Source organism: Poecilia reticulata, linkage group LG16 (genome assembly GCF_000633615.1).
Source record: "Poecilia reticulata strain Guanapo linkage group LG16, Guppy_female_1.0+MT, whole genome shotgun sequence".
Taxonomy (NCBI): domain Eukaryota; kingdom Metazoa; phylum Chordata; class Actinopteri; order Cyprinodontiformes; family Poeciliidae; genus Poecilia; species Poecilia reticulata.
In genome coordinates this window covers 28,088,444-28,106,445 of record NC_024346.1, presented here as the reverse complement: position 1 = coordinate 28,106,445, position 18,002 = coordinate 28,088,444, and the positions used below count along the sequence as shown (strand labels likewise).

General features: G+C 41.1%; 1 protein-coding gene across 2 annotated transcripts in view; it reads left to right on the top strand.

Annotated features, from left to right (window-relative positions):
- The window catches only part of klhl32 (kelch-like family member 32), a 33,828-nt gene extending 16,226 nt beyond the window's left edge, over positions 1-17,602 (top strand). For both annotated transcript variants that reach the window (XM_008431867.2, XM_017309411.1), the window contains 7 exons: positions 3,690-3,788; positions 6,998-7,213; positions 10,993-11,719; positions 12,958-13,016; positions 14,801-14,993; positions 15,288-15,382; positions 16,856-17,602. In XM_008431867.2, coding sequence (XP_008430089.1) covers positions 3,690-3,788; positions 6,998-7,213; positions 10,993-11,719; positions 12,958-13,016; positions 14,801-14,993; positions 15,288-15,382; positions 16,856-17,017 — 1,551 coding nt within the window. In that variant the 3' untranslated portion in view covers positions 17,018-17,602. The remainder of the gene's footprint in view (positions 1-3,689; positions 3,789-6,997; positions 7,214-10,992; positions 11,720-12,957; positions 13,017-14,800; positions 14,994-15,287; positions 15,383-16,855) is intronic.
- The last annotated feature ends 400 nt before the right edge of the window (positions 17,603-18,002 follow it).

Below are 18,002 nucleotides of genomic sequence, written 5' to 3'. Positions count from 1 at the left end.
ATATATATAAAAGGGCATAAGAACTCTGCTATAGCTTTTCAGAAAAGAGCTAATTCGTTAAAGGATAGATGGAAACACATTTGCTAAATAAGTCACAATGTAGCAAATATTTACCTCATAATGTCTGACGGGCTGTTTCCACTGTCAGCATGCATTAGACTTGCATTTCTTTTGCTACGTTTCTGGACTGCTTGTAACATTCCCAGTATTAGTACTAGTGTGCAGTTCATAGTACTGCAAGGCAAACATCAGTTGACTGCTTTTCTATCATAAAGTGGGACAAAATCCATCCACATTGAAATAAAAAACATGGATACTACAAGTTGTTCCTAATAAAGATGGTTTAGACTCAGCTCCTGAGTTTGAGTTTTACATATTGAATAAGCACAGACCTGATATGTAAATACCTACATTTCTGAATGAGTAAAGCTCATATCAGTGTGAAATAAATTCTGGTACACTAACCTCTGGAACTGAAACAGGGTTCTATTTTATTTTTATTTTTATTTTCCCTTTGAGTAAATGAAGCCTTACAGCCCGGAAAGAAATTCTGACTTAGAATTTCTAGTTGTTGACCACCGTCACACGTCACATAAATAATTCAAAACGCGGGTTTTGCAGATTACAGTTTTAATCTCAGCACCATAAGCTCCCACAGCAGGATTTAAAAGCCACGCAAAAGTGTATAAGGTCTGTCCATCCTTCGCAAGCGGCAGCCAAAAATACAGAAAAACATGTTTTGGACACAAAATGTACATTTAAGAAACAACACAGCATTAGATTTTCGTTGTGAATCTTCAAGACAGTTTTTTGAGCGACATTAGCATCCGTCCTTGCTTTCTCACTCTCTCACCGGGAATTGTTAACGGTGTAATTGTTTGTCCTGACCTTTTCGTCACTATGACTGAGCCTCCAGCCACCAGCAGCCAGCGCTGTGGCTTATTTTGCATCCTGAAAAGCTGTGAACTTATTAAATACTCCTAATTTTTCCCACGAAAATGAGCAAAAGAGTGTGCCAGTAAGTAGGTCAACTGCAGGCTCGCAAGCCGCCCCGTTTCGTTTGGCTCTGCTCCTCTCTGCCTAAAGGAGATGATAGTGCATGAGACGTTTCCTCACATTGTAAGTGGCAACCTACTAAAAAAATCCTTAAGAGAGAGGGTACAGACAAGCCGCACATAGGAAGCCGACCTGAAATCCAAAATATTCCGCCCTTGCTTTATCGTCTTCTCCAGGTGAAAGTTCACAACTGGCGAGTACAACACACGACGGATTACACAAGAGCTCCCTAGACTCCCACACTAAAGTAGGCACAATGTTACAAAACTGACTTCTGCTGAGTGAGGTTGATGTTTTCTAACCATATTAGGCAGCTGGAGTGAGGAGCATGCCAGCAGGACATGAAGAAGATTCATTTATAGTCACTTAGAGTCATTACTGACACAGTGGTGCAGGTGTTAGCACTGTTGCCTTCAGGCGAAAAGGTGCTTGGTTTGAATCCCGGCAGAGTTTTTTTCCCCTCAGGTCAATTCTTCAGCAGATGCATTTCTTCATTTTCTATTTTCCCATACTTCCTGTCCCTCTTGAGTTTTCCCCCGCTATGTTTCAGTTTTTCAGTTACCAAACATCTTTTTGGCTTCACCTCTACCTGCCTCACTACATTGCAGTCCTCACTACTAACAGCAGGGTGCCTCAAAGGCGGCGCTAAGTCCACTCAGGCGTTTTGCACAGCTCAATGGTCGCCAAGGGAGATTAAGTGATTTCTCAAACATGCACGAAAGAATCAAATCAACACTCCAGGTATGTTTTTGATGAGGTAATAAAATTATAACATGATGTAAAGCTCAAAAGAAGTCGATTTTCCATAATACTTCCCCTTTAAGTCAAGAAGGGTAAGTGACAAAAAATATTGTCCGTCGTCTTGTTTTTCTAAGTGCGTATTTTTGTAATTCTTCCTTCCACATAAACAGCGTCGTCAACAGCGACAATGAAGGTGAGCACAGAAAGTTAGAGGTTGAATATATTGCTATAAATCTGACTCTAAAAGACAAAAAAATTACTTTTTTTGTTTTGACCTCAAACAGGTCGTTTGCTTCAAAAATAAAATAAAAATGTTTTTAATAGTCAGACTTAATTTAAAAGGAAATTTGTCATATTCTGTACATCACATTTTTTGTACTACTCTTTAAGAAAAAATGCAAAAACTTAAACAATTAAAATATTTTCATCTAGAATTTTTTGCTTCACTTGAGGATAACTTTTAAAGTCTTGAGAAAAAGAAAACTTACTCAGACTTAGAAAACCAAGGCGAGTTTGTTTCTGTAGACCAACTCTCATTCCCCTGCTCCTTCATCATGATGCTGCCAGCTCTGTACTTACTGGGTTCAGTGTTTTTGTATTTGGGCTCAAAAGAACAAATGTGGTATCGTCTGACCACAGCTCTTTCTCCAACTGGCTGGACGTTCTCCAACCATCCAGCCGCCACTCCTGCTTTCTCCTGACAGGAAGCATTTAGTTTCGTGTTTCTGTTGAAGAAAAAAAAAACTACCTGAGTCCAGCTCCTCTTCCTAAATCAGGACGTTTCATGAGAATATCGATTATGACCGGTGATTTCCGTTCTCTCTCCGAATCGGTGCACAGGCTGCCGTTTAAGCGGAGCAAATAACCTCTTTTTATTGCCCTCTTGTCTGAATACGTTAGCTTCTGAAGCTCATAGATGGTGCGTGTGGTTAACTGGCCTGCAGCCCAGCCCTGCCAGGAAGCCATGCTGTGATGAATGGAAATGTGCAGATGCAGCTAATTGCAAGCAGAGGGAAAATGATATGGCTATGAGAAAAGCTTTGTGGGATTTATTTTCCCCCTTTGGATGCACGTATATCTATAGAAACACTTTAAACAAGTATTTTAATGAATTTGTGGGGTTTAAGTTAGTCTTAAAGTGGTTAAATAGTGTGTTATGAAGCGAAAACTGACTGCACATTTCTTGGACAACATGCAGAGGAATGGAGACAAAACATTTGTTCTCTGATCAGTTTTTTCCCCCCTCTGCCTTAGGATGAATAAATAATGAGCGGGATTCAGGAAAAACATGATAGCCACGAGCGCCGCTAAATAACGCTTACCTGTCTACTGTGTCAGCAACATTGAAAAACACGATGCTGAAGTCATTTTTCTAGTTTCCACCCCTGATGCAGTCACAGTTATGCTGCTATGTAGGGCAGCACCGCTGAATGGATTATCAAAGATTTCCTCTCGGTTTAGAAAAGCCACCATAGATTAGTCCTCTGTGACAGGTTTATTGGGTTGCTGAAGGAACGTTAAATTTGTCGGACCTTGTTGTCTCCCAACAACACTACCTGGCTCTGCTCTCAGCAGCTTATGAGCATGACTTGGCGGATTTACTGAGTGTTATGCCAGGAAAGAGAGAGTGGCATGGCAGAAGCCGAGGCAGACTTTTATCAGATTAGCCTAGCTTAGCTTCTGGTCACTCAGCTCAAACAGGAAGCAAAGTCAGCAGTAGTTTGATGGCTAGTTTAACTTGAATCAGGCCTTGACTTTATGAATAATAATTATAAATAATAAATTTATAATTTATTATAAATAAATAATAAATTAGAGCAAATAGTAACTAAAAGGTTTTACTCTGAGTGTCTGAAAATCTAATGGCTTTTTTTTTTTTTTTTTTGGTCCAGATTCTGTTGGAGCCGGCTGTTATCCAGGACGTCCTGTCTGCGGGCAGTCACCTTCAGCTGCTGGAGCTCCTTGGCCTCTGCTCAAACTACCTCATCCAGGTACACAGGCACACACACATCACATCTTTCCATGTTAAAGGAGATTTTGCGATGACTTCCATTCATGTTTCATTCATTTCTATAGCCTAACCTTTGACCCTAAGCCTAACCATTAGCAGTACATGCCTAATCGAACTTTGCAAAAAAAAAAAATTCAAACAATGATGACTAGTTTATCTGTGGTTATTTTAGTTGAAATGTGACATAAATGCTTATATATTTATATTAAATACAAAGCCTGTTAACTGTGACCCTTCCCCCCGCAGCTAAATTCCTCTGGAGCTGGGTCTGTGCCTAACCCTAAATGTAACCTTAGCATCCCTTAAGTAGGGATGCACAATATATTGGCATTGACAATGGTATTAGCTGATGTTGTTCATCTAACCTATTGGCAAAGCAATACTAATATGATATCAGATATTGATATTGGTTCAAATTTTCACATTGGTACATCACTATCTCTGAACCAAAAAACAGAACTTCAGCTTCGGGATGCCAAAGGACCAGCAGTAGAGGTCCTTTGGAGTCCCGACAAGGTGGGAAATGCTAAAACACACACACACCTCATTACAATTTTCCATTCTCTGACCCCAGCGCTGAATCTAACCTTACATATTAATAACATGCATAACCACACCCTTAACTCCTTAACCTGAGCTCAATTGACTTTTTTTTTGTGCTAAACCTTTAACGTGGATCCCAGAAATGACACCCTTCCTGATGAGGGCTGGGATTTGGTGCCATGAGGACTACTAATCCTGAATAAATCCTTTTGGTAGCCATGACAAGAACCCATACGTCATGTGCACCTCTCCTCTGGCCTGGACTGTACGCATTACAGTGCGATCAAACCGCTGATTAACTTTCTTCTTACTAGATGGTTTTGCAATTTCTGTACCTTTATGGATGTGTTATCTTGTCATATTTAATAAAAGCTAACAAATATTCTCATTTCATATGGCGCTGTCCTGCTATGTTAGTAATTTTGTACTTAACCGTTTTTTATTTAATTTTATTCTTTGGCATTGCTAAGTTTTAGAATTCTCTAACTTTTTTCAAAATCAGTAGCTTACACCAAGATTACTACACTTTAAACACTTTTGGAAGGGACCAGATGTCGATGTCATGGTTTTGTAAGCTTCTTATTTGTAAATTAAACAACATTTGAATCAGTCGAAGAAATGTATTTTAGCTTGACCACACTGGAAAAATAGATTTATCATGAAGAATATTGTACACCTAAACAGGTCTTGTTCTTTCTTGGATATAACTTCCAGATGCTTCAAATAATTATGAATATAAACAGCATGGGAATGTCGGGATGGAACCTGGTTCAGGGTCAGATAACCCTATATGTGTGTTTCATGACAAAAGCAAAACATCTTGTGAAGATGTTGTTTGGAGATGTTAAAAGCCAGCTCACTGACCTCTGAATTTCCAGCCAACCACTTCTACGGTTAAAAACAAAGGTTCAGGTTATGTCTGATCAAATGGTAGTATATAGAGGATTATACAACATAATGTAATGCATGTTGTAAAATATGTATTCTCTGCATAAATGAACAGAAATATTATTTCATCTTGACAGTTGTGCTGAAATTCCCCAAAACAATCCAAAATGTTTAGTGAGTTGGTGTTTTTGAATTAATTAGTTTATGTTTATGTTTTGGTTATGACAAGAAATCAGTCATAGCTCCAACGTGCCACCTGGTGGTTGTAAACAGTCATTACAGGAAAAGCGTGTTTGACTTGCTAACGGAGTGACTCTTTTGCTTTAACTAAATGCTGGGTTCAGTATAAGCAATTGCTAATAAACTTTTAAATTGTAGATATTAAAATATTGCTGAAGAAACTGATTTATCTGAAGAACTTATTCCACATTTACTACAACCTGCGTAGATATTATTTTTTGTAAAGTAGTTCAACAATTCTTTGTGTTTTATGGCAATTTTACTAATATAAAGATTTTCTACAGCCACTCTCAAATGATGTTCAGTAGTTTTTATTAGTATTGGTTTATACTAAAAGTAAATAAATTGGTTAATTAAAATAAAAAAGTCTTGAGATGCGACATCTTTTTGTATCACCTCAATGTCATGTGACATTGTTCTAATGACCGATTCATCTTTTTTCAAGTCAAACTAAGGTTAAATTGATAGAATAGGCGGTAATTTGCATTTATTATATTAAAATGTCCAGTTCAGCAAGACTTACACCAGCATTAATACCTAAAAATAAAAGTTTCAATGGGTTCAGGAGAACCTTTCTCAGTCTGTGGATGACTGGATGTAATTGAGATTAATCAACAAATCCTGAATCTGCCTTGGCAAGATGATGATGTTGGCAGATTAATAAATAAAACAGGAAAATGACTAACTGAGGAAAGAAAGTATTTTCCCACAGTCACCTATGATGTGAAGTACATGTTAAGTAAAGGGTCAGGGCAGATGGCCTGTTCTACAATAATGTAACTCTAATTTTAATTACATACTCTAATTCGATCTACTTTCCTGGTTGGATCAATCCAAAAAGATTCGTTGATTAAGTTGTTTTCCTGGAGGATAATCACTGCTGTTCCAAATCAGAAATAAAGCGTCCCTCTTTTGGCCAGAAGGGGGCTCCCGAGAGCGCTTTGCTTCTCAGAATATACCAGCTCTCAAAACTTCAAATTTGTTGTTGCATTTATTAATAAAAGCGTTACTTCAAGGTTAATAAATAGCAAATGTAAAGTTCTTTCAAATTTTAAATATTAATTTACTTAGGACTTTAAACAACTGACAAATCTAAATATTATGATGTATACAGAATTTTTTTTAAAATGAATTTTCTGTAAAATGGACAGTCTTCACTTTGCATATACTTTTCAACCCTCAGAATACCACGCTATGGTCAGTTTGTATGTTTGTTTTGTTTACTTTGCGGTAAAACAAAGCTTCTACAAATGTTGAAATAATTTTTTTAATAAAAAATTTCACAATCTATTATAAAAGCTATACGCGTCACACTTCGTATTTGAAAACAGACCCATATTTGATGTAAATGGATTTTCATGAACATCCAGAAGGTGGCAGTGTTGCCTCATGTTCTCTTATCCACTTTCTCCCCCAGCTGCCTTCATCTGAAATGTTGTCATGCCATTACAGTGAACACAATGCGTACAGTATTTTTAAGCCGTGCATTCCTTTAGCCTCTCCCTGATCCTCCTGCAGGAGCTGAGCGGCGTGAACTACCTGGAGCTGTACCGCGTGGCCGACCTCTTCCATCTACCCGCCCTGGAGGAGGCCGTGGTGGGCTTCCTGGTGGAGCATCTGTCTGAGCTGAGGCAGAACCGACAGGACGAGGCCCTGCAGCTGCCCTACCGACTCCTCAGGGAGGTGCTGAAAAGTGACCGCCTCACCTCCCTGAGCGAGGAGGAGATATGGAAGGTAGTGTCTGAGTAAGGGTAGACAGTCGTTTCACACTCACGTTACTGCCCGAATAGTATATCACAAATACAGCAGTGTCCTGAAAGTTTTTATGGATTCCAAGGGGTATGCAACCTTTAAGACCTACAGAGCCATTTTGCTTTCAGGACAGCCAAATAAAACTTGCATAGAACCACAAATGTCACGTAATTTTTTTTTCAAAATAGGATAACTTTGACAAATCTCTTCTTTAGGAAATTTCTTGTCAGTTTTAAATAATGTATTTGTATTTTAAGGCTTTAAAATAAGGATATACATAAAAGAGGATAGATAGGTCCACCTAGGCATCTTTTACCTAGGTGGACCTAGGTAATGGTTGATGTGGAGATTAAAGGATTTCTCAAACATGCATGAAAGAATCAAATCAACACTCTTGGTATGTTTTTGATTAGGGGACATTAGGGAATACTTAAGGCAGTGTTATGGTTGAAAAAGCCACTTGCGGCTCCTCTGCCACAGGTTGCAGACCACTGGGGTGGACCAACACAAGGTACCAAAATGGTACCAGGTCATGGTCTTCTAACATCTGATGAAGACAAACATCTCCACAGCATGATGCTACCACCACCAATTTTCCCTTTGGGAATGTGCGATATTAGCTTTCTGCCAAACACAGCGTTTTTGAATTACACATGTGGCCTCCATTTACCAACAAGGTGACCTCTAGTGGTAATTAAGATGCGTTCACACCAGCCCTGTTTAGTACGCTTTAATTGAACTTTAGTTTGGTTGTCTAGAATGTCCGGATCATTTGGGGAGGCGTGAATGAGGAATCAAACTGATGCTAACTCCCGTCCACCTAAAAATCTAGACCTCGATCTGGTTGACGTGAACTCTTGTGCGGTTCAAATGTATATGTGAACCCCAAGCAGACCGAATACTGCTCCAAAAGCAAGAAGAGGACTAAAGCGCAGGGCATTCTGGGTAAATACAACCAAAACAAGAACGCGAGACTAGCATAACCTGCAGAAATGGCTCCTGCTATGGGAAAGACAAAAGAGAAACCCTATAACCGCTAAAACCTGACACCACTCCATTTTTGTTTTCATTTTGTGGAAAAGAAAGTTGCAGTCAGTGTCTTCTGAGGTTTTTGTGTCTCTCCCTTCATTGGTTCTTACTGCGGTGCCTCCACAGGCGACGGTGGAAACAGGTTTCTCAAAGAGCTTGGTTCATGTGACTCAGTGCAGTATGAAAGCAAATATGTAACAAATGTTGCAGTTTTGTTTGTCCAATACAACAGAGTCCACTGGACTATCAGCTGTGAAAACAAAACATTTTTATGTCACACTAACGAGGGTTAAATTCTAAAACATGTCACTCTTTTCAGATTTTTAGTTGGAAAACATTTTGCATAAAATACATTGAAGCTTTTGGTTGCAATGTGAGGAAAAATGCAGAAAAGTCACAGAATAGTTTTGCAAGGCAGGAAAGCAGAGGATTAAAAGCAATCAGAGAGACTTGGTTGAACCCTGCCTTTCTCTGCAGAAGCATTGATATTGATGAGGCCACGCCGTAGTGAGCGGCGTGTCTGAATTTGCGTGCACAGGTGCAGGCAGACTGTCAGTCCGCATAAACAGGCATGTGTGTGTGATGAACTGGATTGTGGAGTAAGATGGCGGTGCAGGATGGGGACTTGCCATTTTGACTGTTCATTTGCACCAATCAGCCCCCACACCACCTCCTCCTGCCCCACCTTCATTCTTTCTCTCCCTCTCTTCTCTGATTAGGCCCACCGCGGCTCCATCAGGGCCCCCAATCCCCCAGCTGTCACTCGGCCGCCCGTCTGATTGAAAACAATCAGGCCTCTGATGGCACAATTACCCTGACCCTTTAGCCAGCCGCCGCTGCCATAATCAGCCTCTGATTAGGCTGCTTTGGGCCTCCTTCACTTCGCTCAGAAGGTTAATTTGGGCATCAGACGGGAGGAGAACGGCAAGTGCCGTCCGAAAGGGTGGGTGCCCGAGACGACGAGGTTGGACAGGGTTTGGGGTGCGGGGGTACGTGCCAGTACCGGACCGATAACACCTCAGCCATCAATCATCGTCACTCAGAGTTTTCTCTTACGCCATGGAAATCGCATTTTCTCCACCTTTTGTATTTTTCCCCCTCTGTCTCTCTTTTTTTGCCATCCTTTGCTCTATGTTGCCGTAGCATCCCCCTCCTCATCTTTCACACCCTACACACACACACACACACACACACATTCTTTCTGTCTCTCTTTTGCACTTTCTCTTTCTGTGCAGAGAGAGGAAGGAGGGAGTTGATTTATTCTGTGCCCTGAGGAAGTTGTGTGATGCAGCGTGACCTTCACAGTCAGCTGCTGCGGCGCGCTCACGCTCGCACACTGTCACTTCACGGAGATGAGGAGGAGAGAGGCGGAGTGTGTGTGCGTGTGTGTGTGTGTTGGGGGGGAAGGGGTGGAGCGACAATCGGAAGAGGAGGAAGAGGGGTGCAGGAGAGTGACAGAGATGCCACAAAAAGACAGACAGAGGCTCTTACTTGTCGCATATTCGCACCTTTAAAGTAAATCGAGGCGTTTTTGTTTAATCATCACACATCAGATCTCGTGTCAGAACTCAAGATGTGTTATTATTGGGTCTTTTCCAGATTTATCCGTGGTCATTTTTATTTCCCGTACCCGTTTCTCCCCCTCACCCCTCCAAAATAAAACATCACTGCCTTTTTTCCGCTCTAATAAGTTCCCAGGTTCCGCACGGTGGGCGCTAAGGCCCACTTTGTTTTCCTAATAATGGTATCAGTAATCTCCAGTCGGCTCAGCCCACACTCACAGCTAAAGAACCTTCCACCACTCGGCAGGTTCAATTAAAGCCCTTCCCGCCTGCTTCCCAGTTCACCTGCGTTAAACAAAGCAGGGCCGCCCGTGGATATTTACAGTCTGTATATTGAATGCTGCTGATTAATAAATGCTTGTGTGTTGGCAGCTATGGCTGCAGCGCCGGCTCGCCGCAGTCCATCAGCTTCTTGAAGAAAACAAAACAAAAAAAAGATCTGATTAACAGCCCTTGAGACATTTCTTTTTCCCTTGCTTCTTGCTTGGTTTCCTTTACCTCCTTTTCATAATTCTGTCCTCCTTCAGTAACCTCTCGGCTTTCCTTCTCTTTCCTGTTTAATGAAGAAAACAGGGAAGTCCAGAAAGCTATTCATTTGAAATCTTAAAATAAGCAATGAATAAGTACGTTTTTCCTTACAACTGGACCAGATTGAACATGTTTTAATTAAAATTGCGTACAAGAAGCCTTTTCAAGGTCCTAGCCTTTTTGGCGCCCTTGGCGAACCACCTTACCGGCGACTAGCCCCTCCACAAAGTTGTAGACCGTGTGGGGGGTGTTCTGTTGAGTATTCATTAGCTAAACGATGAACGATGTATTCAGCATCACAATTTAATACTTTGGTTAATGTTTAGTTGCAGAATTCAAAAAGGTCAAAGTATGAAAAAACTACGACTATGACTTATAAAAACTAAACAGAAACTAGGCAAAATGTAACTAAGAACTAATGAAAACTTTCAAACAGACTCTAAAAGCTAATTAAAGCCAAGTGAATTAGACAAAAAGTCAATGAAATAAAACTGTAATGAAAAACCTGAAACTGTTATAACCCTGGTTTGAAACTTCCTCCTTTACCTTAATTCTGCGATTTCCATGAGGCTGCCAACGTTTCCAGATCCGACATTTTCTTGGCATGAATTCTGATCCAGTTCTCCTTCTTCTCTGTTCCAGTTGCTCGTTCTCTGGCTGGAACACGACTACCGCTACCAGTACACCGAGGATCTCCTGCAGCACGTCCGCTACGGCTTGATGGACGTCCCCGCCCTGCATCACCTCGCCAACAGCCACCCCCTGGTTCAGTCCTGCCCCACCGCCGCCGCCCTGGTGGACGAAGCCCTGGACTACCACCACGCCACCTTCGCTCAGCCCCTCCGCCAGTCATCCAGCACCAGGCCTCGTTTCCAGTCGCTCACCCTTTACATAGCAGGGGGCAGGAAGCGGGAGGTGAGCAGAGTCAGGGAGCTGCGCTACTTCAACCCGTCGGCGCAGGAGCACGTGCGGGTGGGAGGGGGGTCCAACTGGAGTGAGCTGGCGCCCATGCCCACTGGGCGCAGCCATCACTGCATCGCCGTGATGGGCGACTTCCTGTTCGTGGTGGGCGGCGAGGTGGAGCACGCCACGGGCAGGACGTGTGCCGTGAGGACTGCGTGTAGGTACGACCCCAGGGGCAACCGGTGGATTGAGATTGCCCCGATGAAGGCGTGCAGGGAACACTTTGTCCTGGGAGCTCTGGGTCAGTACCTGTATGCCGTGGGCGGCAGGAACGAGCTGAGGCAGGTGCTACCCTCGGTGGAACGCTACTGTCCAAAGAGGAACAAATGGATGTTTGTCCAGCCCTTCGACCGCTCACTGTCCTGCCATGCCGGGTGTGTGGCTGATGATCTGCTCTGGGTCTCAGGTACACAGTGATAGGGAAAGGAAGAAATAAAGTGCTCTCTAATATGAACAACAGTTATCTCAGGTGTAAATGTACAATGAAATATTTTCACTCCTTTTAAAGGGGCAGTATTATGTAAAATCTACTTTTTTGAGCTTCACATTATGTCATAATATTGTCAAGACCATACCTGGGGTGTTTTCGTGATTTTTTCATTCATGTTTGAGAAATTTTTAAATCTCTAATGCAACAATTGAGCTGTGCAAAACAACTAGGAGGGCCTAGCGCCGCCTTCAAGGACACAGGTCCTCCTCGCAGCTGAAGTTTCCAAGCTTTCGAGCTTCTGCCTCACAGAGCAACCCTCTCCTCCGTGACTCTCCCACTCAGCTCCTTCAGACTAGCCAGCAGCAATTAGCAAACATCTGATGGAACTGCACATCTGCTGAGCTAATTATAGGAGCCACTTCTCAGTACAACATTGACAAAAATGTTAAAGGGTTACTAGAGGACTGATGTTGCGATGACTTCCTCAAGGTGGAGTTACAGAAAGAGAATGAGTTTTTAAAGAGACAGAGGCCCAATTTCAAGGCGTTAAGTTATGAAGTCAAATTTCTTTTGAGTTATATTTCATATTTAGTATTTTTATTACAATTTCAGGTAACATGGTTAAGTGATTGCACTGTAAAATGGCACTATGTACTTGGAAAGTACATAATACTGTCCCTTTAAACCTTCTGACATTTTTCTACCTTACAATCACACCAGTCACTTTACCTTACTGCAATTTTATGATTGTGCAACACAAAATAAGCTATATTGGAGAAGTTGAAGGATAATATGTGGTTTTCATAAATAATTCACTAATATTTAAGTCTTGTCAAGTTTATTTTTTGCATAGCACATTTCAGCAACAAGGCATTTCAACCTGAATGGAGATGCTGAGATGAATGACAACATGGTGTGTATGAAACGTTGAAACCATTTTGTACCCAAAACACCCAAACCCACAAAAATTCAAAATTACAAAAGCATCCATAACATTTTTTAATTCAAAATATTTGCACGTATTTGTGTTGCTCTATAATCCAAAAGAAAACACAACTGGGTTGTCTCGAAGAGTACGAATGCTTTTTGCAATGCTCTGTAACTGCACGATCACACAGACACACGTTGGACTTTCAGACTTCTGCAAGCATATTTCTGCTATTTTTTGTTACGCGTAAAAATAAAGTTCAGCATGTCGCACTTTTGCATTGCAGGTGGAGTTACAAACACGGCACAGTACCAGAATCGGCTCATGGTATACGACCCGGAGCAGGTGAGTATCAGACAGCTAAATCAGGCACTTAGAAATATTTAACAAAAACGATGGAGTTTAGAACATCACTTAATTTTCCTTTTGGATCAATATGTTGTTTTTTTTTTTTTATAGTTCGCATATCTTTGATTTGCTGTCCAGTAAAAATGATGTGAACTGTCCTGTACCTGCTCCAAGTCAGTGGCAAACTGGAGAAATGGGATGCACCTTCATTTCTACTGCATAAACATGTGACTTGTGTTTTGTTAGCAGTTATCAATCCTGTAGCAGACATCGCTCTGACTTTAGTTCACCACAGGAAGAAAAAAAATGCAATGTTCAATAATGTATTTACCAGTATACTAAAAGCACAATATACAGTATTAGTTGGTATATGTAGGTGTTCCAAAAAATATCATAAATAAGTACTTGGAGTATTTTGATGCCTATTTTGACTTTAGTACAATAATGCTTCAACGGGGTTAACATAGAATACATAAAGCTATAAATTATAGTGTTATGTCTTCTCAATGATGACACATTTTAAACTATTTTTTTTCTTATAATAAAAATACACTATCATGCATTAAATTCTACTTTATGCTAGCTGGTAAAATATAAAGACACAAAAATCTTAGCAATTAAAAAAAAAAATCAATATTTAACAAAATCAGACCCACAGAACACCCTTACCCCACCGTTTCCCCCACTCGGCTCCTCCAGACTAGCAGCAGCAGCAATTAGCAAACACTGAGCATCTGCAGAACTCCTGAGAACAGTGACATGTTGTGATGGTGCTGAAGGGGGCGTGTCGGTACAGGTAGGAAGTTCTTAAAGAGATAGAGGCCCAATTTCAAGGCGTCAGATACAGACTATGATGCAAAGTCAGATTGCTTTGAAGTCATTGATAAATGCAGCACTCTCATAACTGAAGGCAACATAGTTACTTGATTGTACTATAAAAAGAGTATATGGATATGTAAGATTCAGACGCTCAAACTGAAATTTCTGACAAGGTCGACGACTGAGTATAACTCAACATGATCCAGCTGTGAATAGATCTACTGCTTCCATCATCAAACCTGACTGCTTGTCTGATGGGTTAGTATTTATAGACCTAAACAAAAACCCCACAAAATATATCCAACTCCTATTCTCTTGTCCACTTTTCAAAACTAACTCAAACAGCTCAAAATGTTGGGTTGTGAAGAGCAGCGTTTCTGTTTGTGCAGCTTTGAAGAGGCCTGGACTGTGTGTGTGTGTGTGTGTGTGTGTGAAGCACAGAGGCATGCGGTGTGTATCCGCGAAAAGGTGCACATCCATATGGGTCTGCGTTTCAGCTTCCAAGCGAGGGAATGAAGAAGCGAGAGGTAGAAAAAGGGAGAGAGTCTCATTTGTATTCACTACGAATCTACATTCACCTGCCAGAGCAACAGCAACCCCCCACCCACTCTACCCTCAACAGATGGCCACCCGTCAGCTCCCAGCAGACACACACACACACACTCACTCTCATTCTCTCCCTCAATCAAGTACGCACACACACACAGACGCACTGGCACAAAATAAGCTTCCCCACACTTAGTGAGATGAGCAGGGATCCTTGGTGTAAAATGGAGTGGATGAAACATATGATTAGAAATAGGGAGGGAAGTCATTAGTACAAAGCAGAGCTCCAGTGTCACGTTATTTATCTAGCACTGAGCATACATCAATTACCCATGCATGGATATGCTTAAATATTAATCTCCTCATTCGTCCTCGTTCCCTCTCCCACCTTTCTCCCTCTGTTCGCCGCCCGTCAGGATCAGTGGCTGGCCCGCAGCCCCATGCTGCAGCGGCGCGTGTACCACGTCATGGCGGCCGTGAGGAGGCAGCTCTACGTGCTCGGCGGCAACGACCTGGATTACAACAACGACCGCATCCTGGTGCGCCACATCGACTCCTACAGCATGGACCTGGACCAGTGGACCCGCTGCTCCTTCAGCCTCCTCACAGGTGGGCGAGGGCGCGGCCGCAGTGGGCGGGGAGGCCGTGTCCACGTAGCGATAATTACCGAGCGGACAGTAAACAGGCTATCGAACGGCACGAGAGGCGGTTGTTTGTGTGCAAACAGAAACGGTTTGTTGCAGTAATCTGTTCCTTCTAGCCTCTCTCTCAAAAAATAAAATAAAATTCAGGTCACAGGAAATGGAACCAAATCTCAGTCCGAGTGAAACTTTCCTCTCCTCTTTTTTGCTCTGAGGGGGAAAATGTAGCAATCTTGAGAACCTTCATGTCTGTCGTCCTCAGGTCAAAACGAGTCTGGAGTGGCCGTTCATGATGACAGGATTTATGTGGTAGGAGGGTACTCCATTTGGACCAACGAGCCTTTGGCGTGCATCCAGGTGAGAGCTGTGACTGCTGAACGTGATTTCAGTTGCAGTGTTTACTTTTAGAAACATGTGGCTCATTAAATGCACAATCTGACTGATTGACTCCATGCTGTATTCAATAACTGGCTGCAACCCAGAGAGAGGCTATTTTCTATCTGAGTCTAAATTTAAGCCGTGCATTTTTAAGCTGTCCTAACAGCAGTTAGAGCGCTGGTGAGAAGAGCTGCTCTCCACTTTTAGATCTTGCAGGACTTGCTACTAATCCATATAAACTCCATCAATAATCTGGGCCAAAGTGTCGTCTGCTGTGAGTCGGAAGCTGTAATGTCTGCAAAGAAACTAGGACAGAGCAAATACAAAAATGAAGTTAATTACTATATGATTAAACACTATTTCATTTTAAAAATGCAAAACATCTCATAACATTTATCTTTTTGTGGAAATATTTACCTGTTTGAAGTCTGAACTGAAAGCTCCACACTCATTTATAATATTTATTTATCTACAACAGGCCAGAAACATAACTGGATGAAACACACATCTAGGAAAGCTGCTAAATCAAAAACTTTCACTCAAGATCAACAATTATAATAATAAATCTGTTGATTTTGTGATTATTATATTGTTTTCTGAGACCATATTTGTAATGCCATAGTAATGCTAGCTTGCATTCTCAAAGATCAATAAACTTTAATTTTGTTTAAAAAAAAACCCCAAAAAAACAACAACGCTACACTAGAACGGGAAGATATTTAAAATCTCCAAAACAAAAATGAAAAATAAAACCATAAATAAAATGCTTTATGACAGCTCTGTAAAGAAAATTTCCCTTGAAAATAATCAGGATGGAAATTATCTAGCTGATTTTAATTGATCATACAATTAATTGCAACAGGCTTATGTACATTTCTCTGTCATGAAACCCCAACAAAGCACCTTAAAAGTTTGTGTTGATTATGAAAAACTTGAAGAAAATATACTTTCTCAAGCTACAGTAACTCCTCATTACACTGACTGCTGCCATGGCAATAAGCCATATTAAAGGATCCCCGCACTGCTAGGCTGTCATAACAAATTTAACATTTTCTGATAAATCGTACCTGAAGTTATTGCGATTAATGATAACATTATTGGTTTGAAACCATTTTCAGGTTATATAAAGTTAATGACATAATAATGTAAGAACACATTCTCAAAGACCAATAAACTTTAAATTCTAATGAGCATTTAACACCGGAAAACATTTTAAATGTGCAAAAATAAATAAAACAGAAACAAAACTGTCCTTTCAAAAAGAGCTAGTTGAGACCAAAGCACCAAACCAAAGACTTTTGTCATGCAGCTTTTGATATAAAAAAAAGAAGATAAAAACAATAAATCATGCAAATGGAAATTATTGAGGTTGTTTTAATTTATCATGCTATTAACTGATTTATTGCTTATTGCAACAGGCTTTGGTACTATAGACTGAATTTCCTGTTTCAGGTGCTGGACCTGAGCACGGAGGGGAAGGAGGAGGTTTTCTACGGACCGACACTGCCTTTCGCCTCAAACGGGATTGCAACCTGTTTTCTCCCGGCTCCTTATTTCACCTGCCCCAACCTCCAGACGCTACAAGTACCCCATCACAGGATAGGAGCCGTCTAGCTCACTGACTTGGAAAACGTCTGAGAACCAGACAACGGATAAGTCGGCGCTTGCAAACCAGAATGAGGAAAAACAGCCAGTAAAGAGAACTGGCTGCTCTAGTGTAGGTGTAACAGGGGAAACCGTGCTGCTTCTTAAAGCTGTTCCTCCTGCATTAAGACGAGGACATCATTCAGACTCACTGGAAGGTCCGCCACCTCTGTTGAGAAGAACGGGGTAAATATAGTTGAGGGGTCCGACCAGCCACAGCAAACGGAAAGTTGCCGAAACCAATAATAGGGCTGTAAGTTTGTTTTCTACCCAGCAAAAACAAAAAAAACTAAAAAAACGTCAACAATGTCCATCGATTCCCGTTGCGAGTTTCCTAGGCGGACTCAGACGAACATGTTGCAGAGGCAACACTTGAATTTTTGTTTAATCCCCTAAATGATGTGAATTTGACAACAGATTCAACATACAGAATGTAGCTGCGTTTCCATTAAAAGTGTGCGCAAACTTTTGTTGAAACCCCCCCACCCCCCAAAAAAAACACATTTTCACAATTGTTGCGTTAACATTAAATAGGAAATGCAATTAAAATCACACGTAAATAAGTTTGTTCACGTGATAAGTCATTCAGAAACGTTCTCCTACCACTTCCTGTTGTCTTTTTTTGTTTTTTCCACCAGTAGTAACAGTCGACCGTTGATCATGTGACTCGTGTGATGTGAAAAAAAAAAAAAGCATTCTGTCGCAGTTTTGAGAAATGAACTAATTTTGGTGCCGCCGAAAAATCACTTCATCTTAGCGCAAAAACTTAACCTAAAAATGTGAGTTTTTTTCAAAATTGGTTTGTTTTTATTCATATAATTATTAACATTCAGTCATTCCAATTTGCACAACTATACGGTCAATGGAAACGCAGCTGGTGTGTGTGAGCTAATGAGGCTTTTACTTTACGCTCAGGACCCGAAGACTGTTTGTTTTTAAATGATTGTCTGGACAT